This window comes from Zea mays, chromosome 2 (genome assembly GCF_902167145.1).
Source record: "Zea mays cultivar B73 chromosome 2, Zm-B73-REFERENCE-NAM-5.0, whole genome shotgun sequence".
In the NCBI taxonomy this organism is placed as follows: Eukaryota; Viridiplantae; Streptophyta; class Magnoliopsida; order Poales; family Poaceae; genus Zea; species Zea mays.
The window spans coordinates 137,918,981-137,931,498 of NC_050097.1; the positions used below are offsets into that span (position 1 = coordinate 137,918,981).

Sequence of the window (12,518 nt, forward strand, 5' to 3'; positions counted from 1 at the left end):
AACGGAGGTGGTGGAGACGGAGGGAATGAGGTGCGCGGTTTCCTCTTCTCTAGCTATTCTCTTAGGTTGCGGAAAACAAAGCAGAAGGCAAGCGCAAATGGCAGGGTAAAGAACCACCGCCGGCCCCTTTTCCGGGTATATAAAGGCCCGGGCGAGATCCGCCAAAACTTCGCCCGAACCCATCGCGAAATTCAAACTTGAAGGTGAAACGGTCTTTCTATTCCTCGAACGACTCACGCACGGGCAACAGATGCCCCGCGAATCACCCGTCCCGTCGCATTAACTCCTTGGCAGGGCAAGCGACACCTCCGGCAGGCGAAGCGAGCGCCGTTTCACCTCCGTCATGATGACCGCGTCAAAAAAGGTGTGCCACATTATTTAAATTTATATCATTTTCCCTTTCCTCTCTCTCTCTCTCTTGCCACAGGGACCAGGAAAGGGGATCTTTCGAAAAGGATCCTTCTCAGCGAAGGAAACGGGCCTCGAGCCCTCCTACTGATCAGGGGTTCGAAGGTTGCGCCCTCCGGGGTTCAGCAACCGCCCTAGAGCACTCGGGCTCCGAGCCCTTTACTGATCAGGGGTTCGAAGGCTGGCCCCTCGGAAGGGTTCGACAGCCACCCCAGAGCAGGCAGAGTCAGGGATGACCCTGGGTACGTCCGTTACATGGCCGAGGCTCGGGCTACGCTCCCAAGGTACCCTAGGACATTTCCGAGACCCACAGGAACGATTTGTAATGGAATCCCACCGGAGGGAGGCACCGAGCCCACGGACCCTATCGAATGGGTCCGGGTCCAGCAAATCACCCGTAGGTACTTTTGGAGCGCGCCTCCGGGCCACTAGCCGACTCTTATCAAACGGGGCTCGGGCGTCCACTCGGATCACTCGTTAGCAACTCACAGGAAACACCGTGTTCGGTGCCCCCCGAGGGTAACACGGCGCTTTCCCCCCCTTCCTCCTTGCGGAAAGGTGACGAAGGGGCGTACAATAAAAGTCGAGACGGTCCTTGATCGTCCTCTTGCTCCGTGCAGAGGCTCAGGGGCTGCTCTCGCACCAGGCTACGACCAAACTTTTGACCACGTCAACAAACCAGCTTAAAAACTCGGAGCCTGACCGTGCACCCGGGCTACGGCCAGGCCGCATGAGGGAACAACAAGGCTGACCGAGGCATCACAAAAAGAATTAAGACCTCAGAGGAGTCAAACCACTCCTCCGAGGCCTCGTGGGCTACACCCAATGGGTGCGCTCGTGCGCACCCATCAGGGCAAAATATAACCGAGAAAGGTTGGCCCCCTTGCAAGAAATCCGGCAGAGCCTCCAAGCGAGTACCTAAACTCCCTTCGAGGCTCGGGGGCTACTGTCAGGTACCGTAATTAGGGGTACCCCCAATGCCCCTTAACCTGGCTGGAAAACATCTTCAGAACAAACTGCAAAGACTGATAAGCACGATTAAAGTCAAGGCCTCGTCTACCAAGGGACGTGACCTCGCCTCGCCTGAGCCCGGCCTCGGGTGGGAACAGTAGTCCCGGACGAATTCACGCCTCGCCCGAGGGCCTCCTCAGGCAGTGGACGCACCCTCGGCTCGCTCGAAGCCCAGCTTGGGCAAACTTTGTCGTGCAGCGACCTCGGCCAAATCGCCTTACCAACCGACCGTATCACATGCGCATTTAATGCGGGGATCGCCTAACACCTTATCCTGACACGCGCGCCTCAGTCGGCAAGGTCGAAGTGACCGCAGTCACTTCGCCCCTTTACTGACAGTTCTGATAGGAAAACAACGCTATTCACCCCGTTCCGACTACTGTGCCAACCACCAGGGTAAAACTAACAACAGTAAGTCACGACCTCCCCCGAGTTCAGCCTCGGGCGCAACAGGGAGCTCCGCCTCGCCCGACCTCAGGCCTCGGCCTCAGCCTCGGCCTCGGGAGAAGGTCTCCGCCTCGCCCGACCCCAGGCCTCAGCCTCAGGAGAAGTCTCCACCTCGCCCGACCTCGGCCTCGGATCGACTATGCTATAGGGGATACATCATTACCCTACCCCTAGCTAGCTGCCTCAGGCTATGAAGGAACAAGACCGATGTCCCATCTAGATTACTCCACTAACAGGTAATGATGGTTCCCCGCGTGCGCCCATGACGTCGGTTGCTCTCAACTCCCTACGGAAGCAAGGAAACGTCAGCAGGATCCATGCCGCACCGCCAGCTATGCTTCTACAGGGCTCAAGGCACTTCTCCGACGGCCACGCTAGCACATGTACAGGGCTCAAGGCACTTCTCCGCCAGCCACGTTAGCACATACCTACACCCCCATTGTACAGCTGGGCCATCTCCTTGTATCTATAAAAGGGATGTCCAGGGCCTTCCTAAGGCACGGACGCAGGGGATGGGGCGAGCGAAGACAGGCAGGCAGAGTAGGAGAAACGCAGAGGAGGCTAACTCATACAGCTCACCTCAGGGCTAGACTCTCTCTCTCTCTCTCTCGCTCTCGCTCTCTCGCAACGCTTGTAACCACTACTACAAGCACCCTGGTGCAAGATAATATAAGCCTCACCCTCCTGCTTGTGTTCCATCTTGCATCAACCCATCTAGGCAGGGACACGCAGCGACAAATTCACTGGTCGATTGACGGTCCTCGTGGGTCCGAAACGCCGACTGTCAGGACCATAACTAGGGGTACCCCCAATGCCACTTAACCTGGCTAGAAAACATCTTCAGAACAAACTGCAAAGACTGATAAGCACGGTTCAAGTCAAGGCCACGTCTACCAAGGGACGCGACCTCGCCTCGCCCGAGCCTGGTCTCGGGCGGGAATAGTAGTCCCGGACGAATTCACGCCTCGCCCGAGGGCCTCCTCAGGCCATGGACGCACCCTCGGCTCGCCCGAAGCCCAGCTTGGGCAAACTTTGTCGTGCAGCGACCTCGGCCAAATCGCCTTACCAACCGACCGTATCGCATGCACATTTAATGCGGGGATCGCCTGACACCTTATCCTGACACGCGCGCCTCAGTCAGCAAGGTCGAAGTGACCGCAGTCACTTCACCCCTTTACTGACCGTTCTGACAGGAAAACAGCGCTATTCACCCCGTTCCGACTACTGTGCCAACCACTAGGGTAAAACTGACAACAGTAAGTCATGACTTCCCCCGAGTTCAGCCTCGGGCACAACAGGGGGCTCTGCCTCGCCCGACCTCAGGCCTCGGCCTCAGCCTCGGCCTCGGGAGAAGGTCTCCGCCTCGCCCGACCCCAGGCCTCGGCCTCAGCCTCGACCTCGGGGGGAGTCATGTCCTCGCCCGACCCCAGGCCTCGGCCTCAGGAGAAGTCTCCGCCTCACCCGACCTCGGCCTCGGACCGACTACGCTACAGGAGATGCATCATTACCCTACCCCTAGCTAGCTGCCTCAGGCTATGAAGAAACAAGACCGGTGTCCCATCTAGATTACTCCAGTAACAGGTAATGATGGTTCCCCGCGTGCGCCCATGACGTCGGTTGCTCTCAACCCCCTACGGAAGCAAGGAAACGTCAGCAGGATCCATGCTGCACCGCCAGCTATGCTTCTATAGGGCTCAAGGCACTTCTCCGACGGCCACACTAGCACATGTACAGGGCTCAAGGCACTTCTCCGCCAGCCACGTTAGCACATAGCTACACCCCCATTGTACAGCTGGGCCATCTCCTTGTATCTATAAAAGGGGATGTCCAGGGCCTTCCTAAGGCACGGACGCAGGGGATAGGGCGAGCGAAGAGAGGGAGGCAGAGTAGGAAAACGCAGAGGAGGCTAACTCAGATAGCTCACCTCAGGGCTAGACTCTCTCTCTCTCGCTCTCGCTCTCTCGCAACGCTTGTAACCCCTACTACAAGCACCCCGGTGCAAGATAATATAAGCCTCACCCTCCTGCTTGTGTTCCATCTTGCATCAACCCATCTGGGCAGGGACACGCAGCGACAAATTCACTGGTCGGTTGACGGTCCTCGCGGGTCCTAAACGCCGACAGTTGGCGCGCCAGGTAGGGGCCTGCTGCGTGTTGACAAATACTTTCCCGTTGAGTTCCAGATGGGTAGCTTTCAGCAGCCTCTTCAGCCGGGGATGGTGCTCCGCTTCGGGAGTCTTGAGTTCATGTCCCGCGACGACAGATACGACATGGTACTCCTCCCCTCGCAGCACGACGACAACGACGGTCGTTGGCTCGCTCAGCGGCGGCGAACTCGACGACGGCACCTCCCCACGGTTGAAGAGGAACATCCGGGTTTACCCCGCCACTCGCCTCGCCGGAAGAGGAGAAGACGGGGCAACAGTGGCCAGGCAGGAGGCGGCACCTCGTCGGTTGTCAGACCAGAGCGAGTCGACGACGCCGGCACCCCTACGGGGGACATGTCGGGTGTTGTCCTCGCACCTAAGACAACGACGGGTGTCACTTGATCGTCCTCTCACTCTGTGCAGAGGCTCGGGGGCTACTCTCGCACCAGGCTACAGCCAAACTGTTGACCACGTCAACAAACCAGCTTAAAAACTCGGAGCCTGACCGTGCACCCGGGCTACGGCCAGGCCGCATGAGGGAACAACAAGGCTGACCGAGGCATCACAAAAAGAATTAAGACCTCAGAGGAGTCAAACCACTCCTCCGAGGCCTCGGGGGCTACACCCGACGGGTGCGCTCGCGCGCACCCATCAGGGCAAAATATAACCGAGAAAGGCTGGTCCCCTTGCAAGAAATCCGGCGGAATCTCCAACCGAGTACCTACACTCCCTTCGAGGCTCAGGGGCTACTGTCGGGGACCGTAATTAGGGGTACCCCCAATGCCCCATAACCTAGCTAGAAAACATCTTCAGAACAAACTGCAAAGACTGATAAGCACGGTTCAAGTCAAGGCCTCGTCTACCAAGGGACGCGATCCTCGCCTCGCCTGAGCCTAGCCTCGGGCGGGAACAGTAGTCCCGAACGAATTCACGCCTCGCCCGAAGGCCTCCTCAGGCTGTGGACGCACCCTCGACTCGTCCGAAGCCCAGCTTGGGCAAACTTTGTCATGCAGTGACCTCGACCAAATCGCCTTACCAACCGACCATATCGCATGCGCATTTAATGCGGGGATCGCCTGACAACTTATCCTGACACGCGCGCCTCAGTCGGCAAGATCGAAGTGACCGTAGTCACTTCGCCCCTTTACTGACCGTTCTGACAGGAAAACAGCGCTATTCACCCTGTTCCGACTACTGTGCCAACCACCAGGGTAAAACTGACAACAGTAAGTCACGACTTCCCCCGAGTTCAGCCTCGGGCACAACAGGGGGCTCCGCCTCGCCTGACCTCAGGCCTCGGCCTCAGCCTCGGCCTCAGGAGAAGGTCTCCGCCTCGCTCGACCCCAGGCCTCGGCCTTAGCCTTGGCCTCGGGGGGAGTCATGTCCTCGACCGACCCTAGGCCTCAACCTCACGAGAAGTCTCCGCCTCGCCTGACCTCGGCCTCGAACCGACTACGCTACAGGGGATACATCATTACCCTACCCCTAGCTAGCTGCCTCAGGCTATGAAGGAACAAGTCCGGTGTCCCATCTAGATTACTCCAGTAACAGGTAATGATGGTTCCCCACGTGCGCCCATGACGTCGGTTGCTCTCAACCCCCTACAGAAGCAAGGAAACGTCAGCAGGATCCATGCCGCACCGCCAGCTATGCTTCTACAGGGCTCAAGGCACTTCTCTGACGGCCACGCTAGCACATGTACAGGGCTCAAGGCACTTCTCTGCCAGCCATGTTAGCACATAGCTACACCCCCATTGTACAGCTGGGCCATCTCCTTGTATCTATAAAAGGGGATGTCCAGGGCCTTCCTATGGCACGGACGCAGGGGACGGGGCGAGCGAAGAGAGGTAGGTAGAGTAGGAGAAACGCAGAGGAGGCTAACTCAGACAGCTCACCTCAGGGCTAGACTCTCTCTCTCTCTCCCTCTCTCTCTCTCTCTCTCTCTCGCTCTCTCGCAACGCTTGTAACCCCTACTACAAGCACCCCTGTGCAAGATAATATAAGCCTCGCCCTCCTACTTGTGTTCCATCTTGCATCAACCCATCTGGGCAGGGACACGCAGCGACAAATTCACTGGTCGGTTGACGGTCCCCACGGACGGCGCCAGGAGCAAACCATCAGTAACAAGGGCCTCCAGATCCTCCACAACAATGGTGGAGAAAGGCCATGGGTCGCGCGGTGGAACGATGGTCACCTTGTCGGCCATCACCGAACGGAGGTGGTGGAGACGGAGGGGATGAGATGCGCGGTTTCTTCTTCTCTGGCTATTCTCTTAGGTTGCGGAAACCAAAGCAGAAGGCAAGCGCAAATGGCAGGGTAAAGAACCACCGCTGGCCCCTTTTCCGGGTATATAAAGGCCTAGGCGAGATCCACCAAAACTTCGCCCGAACCCGTCGCGAAATTCAAACTCGAAGGTGAAACGGTCTTTCTGTTCCTCGAACGACTCGCGCACGCACAACAGATGCCCCGCGAATCGCCTGTCCCGTCGCATTAACTCCTTGGCAGGGCAAGCGACACCTCCGGTAGGTGAAGCGAGCGTTGTTTCACCTCCGTCATGATGACCACGTCAAAAAAGGTGCGCCACATTATTTAAATTTATATCCTTTCCTTTTCCTCTCTCTCTTGCTGCAGGGACCGGAAAAGGGGATATTTTGAAAAGGATCCTTCTCAGCGAAGGAAACGGGCCCCGAGCCCTCCTACTGATCAGGGGTTCGAAGGTTGCGCCCTCCGGGGTTCGGCAACCGCCCCAGAGCACTCGGGCTTCGAGCCCTTTACTGATTAGGGGTTTGGAAGGCCGGCCCCTCAGAAGGGTTCGACAGCCGCCCCAGAGCATGCAGAGTCAGGGATGACCCTGAGTACGTCCGTTACATGGTCGGGGCTCGGGCTACGCTCCCGAGGTACCCTAGGACATTTCCGAGACCCACGGGAACGATTTGTAATGGAATCCCACTGGAGGGAGGCACTGAGCCCTCGGACCCTATCGAATGGGTCCGGGTCCAGCAAATCACCCGCAGGTACTTTTGGAGCGCGCCTCCGAGCCACTAGCCGACCCTTACCGAACGGGGCTCGGGCATCCACTCGGATCACCCGTTAGCAACTCACTGGAAACACCATGTTCGGTGCCCTCTGAGGGTAACATGGCGCTTCCCCCCCCCCTTCCTCCTTGCGGAGAGGCGACAAAGGGGCGTACAATAAAAGTCAAGACGGTCCTTGATCGTCCTCTCGCTTTGTGCAAAGGCTCAGGGGCTGCTCTCACACTAGGCTACAGCCAAACTGATGACCACGTCAACAAACCAACTTAAAAACTCGGAGCCTGACCGTGCACCCGGGCTACGGCCAGGCCGCATGAGGGAACAAGGCTGGCCGAGGCATCACAAAAAGAATTAAGACCTCAGAGGAGTCAAACCACTCCTCCGAGGCCTCGGGGGCTACACCCGATGGGTGCGCTCGCGTGCACCCATCAGGGCAAAATATAACCGAGAAAGGCCGGTCCCATTGCAAGAAATCCGGCAGAATCTCCAAGCGAGTACCTACACTCCCTTCGAGGCTCGGGGGCTACTGTCGGGGACCGTAATTAGGGTTACCCCCAATGCCCCTTAACCTGGCTGGAAAACATCTCCAGAACAAACCGCGGAGACTGATAAGCACGGTTCAAGTCAAGGCCTCGTCTACCAAGGGACGCGACCTCGCCTCGCCCGAGCCCGGCCTCGGGCGGGAACAGTGGTCCCGGACGAATTCACGCCTCGCCCGAGGGCCTCCTCAGGCAGTGGGCGCACCCTCGGCTCGCCCGAAGCCCAGCTTGGGCAAACTTTGTCGTACAGCGACCTCGGCCAAATCGCCTTACCAACCGACCATATTGCATGCGCATTTAATGCGGGGAGCGCCTGACACCTTATCCTGACACACGCGCCTCAGTCGGCAAGGTCGAAGTGACCGCAGTCACTTTGCCCCTTTACTGACCGTTCTGATAGGAAAACAGCGCTATTCACCCCATTCTGACTATTGTGCCAACCACCAGGGTAAAACTGACAACTGTAAGTCATGACTTCCCCCGAGTTCAGCCTCGGGCACAACAGGGAGCTCTGCCTCACCCGACCTCAGGCCTCGGCCTCAGCCTCGGCCTCGGGAGAAGGTCTCCGCCTCGCCCGACCCCAGGCCTCGGCCTCATCCTCGACCTCGGGAGGAGTCACATCCTCGCCCGACCCCAGCCTCGGCCTCAAGAGAAGTTTCCGCCTCGCCCGACCTCGGCCTCGGACCGACTACGCTACAGGGGATACATCATTACCCTACCCCTAGCTAGCTGCCTCAGGCTATGAAGGAACAATACCAGTGTCCCATCTAGATTACTCTAGTAACAGGTAATGATGGTTCCCCGCGTGCGCCCATGACGTCGGTTGCTCTCAACCCCCTACGAAAGCAAGGAAACATCAGCAAGATCCATGCCGCACTGCCAGCTATGCTTCTACAGGGCTCAAGGCACTTCTCCAACGGCCACGCTAGCACATGTACAGGGCTCAAGGCACTTCTCTGCCAGCCACGTTAGCACATAGCTACACCCCCATTGTACAGCTGGGCCATCTCCTTGTATTTATAAAAGGGGATGTCCAGGGCCTTCCTAAGGCACGGACGCAGGGGACGGGGCGAGCGAAGAGAGGCAGGCAGAGTAGGCTCTCTCTCTCTCTCGCTCTCTCGCAACGCTTGTAACCCCTACTACAAGAACCCTAGTGCAAGATAATATAAGCCTCACCCTCCTGCTTGTGTTCCATCTTGCATCAACCCATCTAGGCAGGGACACGCAGCGACAAACTCACTGGTCGGTTGACGGTCCTCGCGGGTCCGAAACGCTGACAATTTGTTTCTATGCATGTCAATCCATTTCCTCTCAACGCACTGCATTGTTGTTGGAGAGATCCTATATTTATGGGGGAAATAAAGCATTTAAATTAGATTTTTTGTGTCCATGCATGTCAATTCATTTTCTCTCAACGCACATTCTTGTCATCCTAAATTTGTGCATATGCAGCAGAAAACTGATTTTCTACGCAGCTATCTGTATTGCATAAATAGCTACACCGTGTAACATAATTAGTATTAGTATATATCATAAAATGTTTCTAACGAGCCTAGCTGCATGACTGTAATAGAGATCCTATATTTATGGATGGAATAAAAAATTCAAATAATATTTTTTGTTTCCATGCATGTCAATCCATTTCCTAAATTTGTGCACATGTCTTCCAAAATATTCGCACATAAAATGGAAACAAATGCGCATGCAGGGGCGCGTGGGGGTGGGGACAGTCAGGCTAGTCAGGTCAGAGGACAGGTTTGACCGCATACACCTGGTTGTTAGGTGCGGTCTAGGGATGGCTGGAGCTTCCTGTAACTATTGGAAGCCATGGGCTCCCAATATCCCCTCCACACACACATATATATGTCACATTGTCCTTGGAAGTGGTACTGACCTCTAAATTATTGTTGGAACACTGAAATCCTTGTTTGAGCTCTCTCCAAACATATCTTTGTGAGAGTAAAGTCCTTTATGAGTGATTAAGTGTTAAGAGTGGGTGATTTATTGTTGTAGTGCAAGTGAAACCTTCATCACTTCTTCATCAATCTTTGTTGAGCATTCATTACTCTTGGATATGGAGATGAAGCCTACTATACGACTAGGTATCTCTGCGATGCTTATGGTGAGCCACAATTTTTTTGCATTGCTTGGTGATCTTTGTGAAAGCATCAAGTTTAACCTCGGTGTTGGCCATGAAAAGATGATAGGATTTGATGAAACCAAAAGCCTTGGTGGCTTCCTCAATGATATGGATCGATATAGGCAAGTATCATTGGTAAAGTGAACCATGGGGGTTGTCTCTTATGTTTTGAAATGCAATATTTTTTCCACTTGATCTACTTGGTGCACGTGTTTGTAAGTGTAGGTACCTTATATACATCATATTGAATGTCTTCAAACATATCTACAAGTTTAAATTGAGTTTGTTTCGTAGGCATTGTGCTTGTTGTTGAGCTCTTTGTGTTATAAAGCGGTTCTATAGGATTACATGTTAAGTGTTGTGGTCTGTGTCGGTGTTTGGTACCAGTAGTACATTACGGGGTGTGTTACGTAGTGCTTTTTGTGGTTGGCGAGATCGACTGTAGTTCGATGGTTCATGCTTAACACGACATAACATAAGTATTTATACAAGTTTAGGTCACCAGAATTCTTAATACCCTACGTCATGTGTGCTATGGAGATGATATTGCTCTAGATTCGAGGTTACAAAGTATCTGAGAGGTGAAAAATGCTCTCTCAGGCTACCGAGGGATCCAATCGTGTTGTAGGGTACCGAACTCGCCTTATATAAGACGACGAGATTAGAGTTACATATTGTCATTCTTCCTATCGCTAATCCTACATGTTCGGGAATCTGCTCCGACTTGTGTGTGATGCAGAGTTTCATGCAGGCTTGATCGGAAACGGCCATCACGATGCCTTGGACTTAAACTCTTACGCCGTCTCTAGTCTAACTTAGCCGGCCAGCCCACGAAACCAACTGTCCGGCCCACTCAGGCCTTCTAACAGCCCATGATTCCAATCTGTGTTATGATAACCTCGGGATAGATACAGTTGCTAATCCGCTACATAGTTTTATTTGTATGGCACAATGATTTCATAGGTTTTATCTTAATCATACAATGACATATTACGACTTTAGGTGACAATGGATTCTAAATTTTACACTATAAGATTTAAAGATCGAATTAGGATCAGACCTTATTTATATTCATTTTTGAACTAAAATTTATTTAAGAATTATTTGAATCATGATCCATTACCACCCCTAGTTACGACGCATCGCTAAAGACTGAACTAGAACAAGAGTAGGATTTGATTCAGTAGGATGTCACTAATATAAATAAATGCTTAAGGAAATTGAAGGCACCTTTGAAAATCTAATTTTTTTTCTATGATACCAACGCAGGGGAGTAGTGGCAGCAAAGCATAATCTTGGCATGCCATCATAAATCAGAAATAGCGTGCTAGTTTTAAAAAAAATAATCGCTAAGAATTTGAGACCCTCTAATCCCAAAAAAATGGAAGAAATCCGGGCCATGCATGCCTTTGCTCTGTCTCCGACCACGTTCATGTGAATGAAGCAGAGCCATGCACCAGCACCCAGCTTCCCCTTCTTCCTTCCGTGGCTGTTTATCGCTACGCTTCCGGTGACTGGAGCGCCGCAGCCTACGCCTTCGGTCCCACGTGAAGATGGTCCGGGGCGCTGCTCACGTCGCGACGAGGATCTCCTCGAGGGAGACGGAGAGCTCGAGGTGGTGGCGCACGGAGGCCGGGCTAGGCGTGGGCGTGGGCGTGGTCTCGGCGCGGCACATCGGGCAGCTGGTGCTCCCGCGCAGCCACGTGTCGATGCAGTCGGCGTGGAAGTAGTGCATGCACTCGGGGAGCACCCGCACGACCTCGCCGTCGTCGAAGTCGGCCAGGCACACCGGGCACGTCGACTCGTTCCAGGCCTCCTCCTTGCGGTACCGGCACACCACCGCTGCGCCCACCAGGTGCGTCCGCGACGTCGCGCTCACCTCCACGCTGACGCTCGCCTCCTCTTCCTCTTCCGGCTGCCGTTGCCGCCGCGTGTCGGCCGTGCTGGCGCTGACCACGCCGACGACGCGCCGGTGGTGGTGCTGCTGCCTCCGGCGTCGCCTGTCGCCGCCGTGGCAGCAGGCGACGAGGACGCAGTGGTGCAGCAGCAGCAGCACGGCCACGCACAGCGCGCTCACCAGCGCGATGAACGCTGGCGACTTGTACGTGTCGCCGCTCGTCAGCGACGACCACGACATGGTGGCTGCGGTGGTATGGTGGATCTAGACGGCCCGCGGCAGCGGCGCCATGGCGCATGGTCGATTTGACAGCGCCCCCCTCGCTCCTCCCCCCGTCCCTGCCTAATGACCGGCAGCGCAAGCGGCCAAGCCTCGCAGCGATGGTTACGAGGATCTCTCTCTGTCGACGGTCGATGCCCGATTGACGGAAACGTCCATGGCTGTGTGCCTGTGTCTGTGTCGCCTTGTGCTTGGAACTCAACAGCCCGGTCTCTGTTGCGTTGCATGCATACGTACGATACGTTCCTTCTGCTCCTGCCGTTTGGGGGTAAGCGTACGCATCAGTGTTTGCATTGGGTAACTAATAACACTACTGCTACAGTAGCTACCATCCCCTAAATGCACCACTCTTATTCTTAATTTATCTCGCCATTAGTGCGTGCAGGACGACGCATGCATGGCGCGGCGCGCTAGAGGTGGCCCGCGACGACGCTGGCGGGCTTGGGGCACAAGACAACCTTGATCTCGCTGGGGTTGACGTGGTCATGCGGCGTCACCTCGACGTCCGTGGCGTTGGTCCTCGTGTCGGGGTACCGGGCCTTGAACAGCGCCGCATCCTCCTCATGGCGCTCGGGCGCGCGCGGGGCAGTCGGCAGCGAGGTCCACGGCGCATCCCAGC

At 55.4% G+C, this 12,518-nt stretch overlaps 1 protein-coding gene across 1 annotated transcript; it reads right to left on the reverse strand.

Moving 5' to 3' along the window:
- Positions 1–10,996: 10,996 nt before the first annotated feature.
- Positions 10,997–12,034, reverse strand: LOC103647007 (E3 ubiquitin-protein ligase Os04g0590900). The gene has a single exon (XM_023301785.1). The coding sequence runs from the start codon at positions 11,858–11,860 to the stop codon at positions 11,294–11,296; it is 567 nt and encodes a 188-aa protein (XP_023157553.1). The 5' UTR covers positions 11,861–12,034; the 3' UTR covers positions 10,997–11,293.
- Positions 12,035–12,518: the final 484 nt, after the last annotated feature.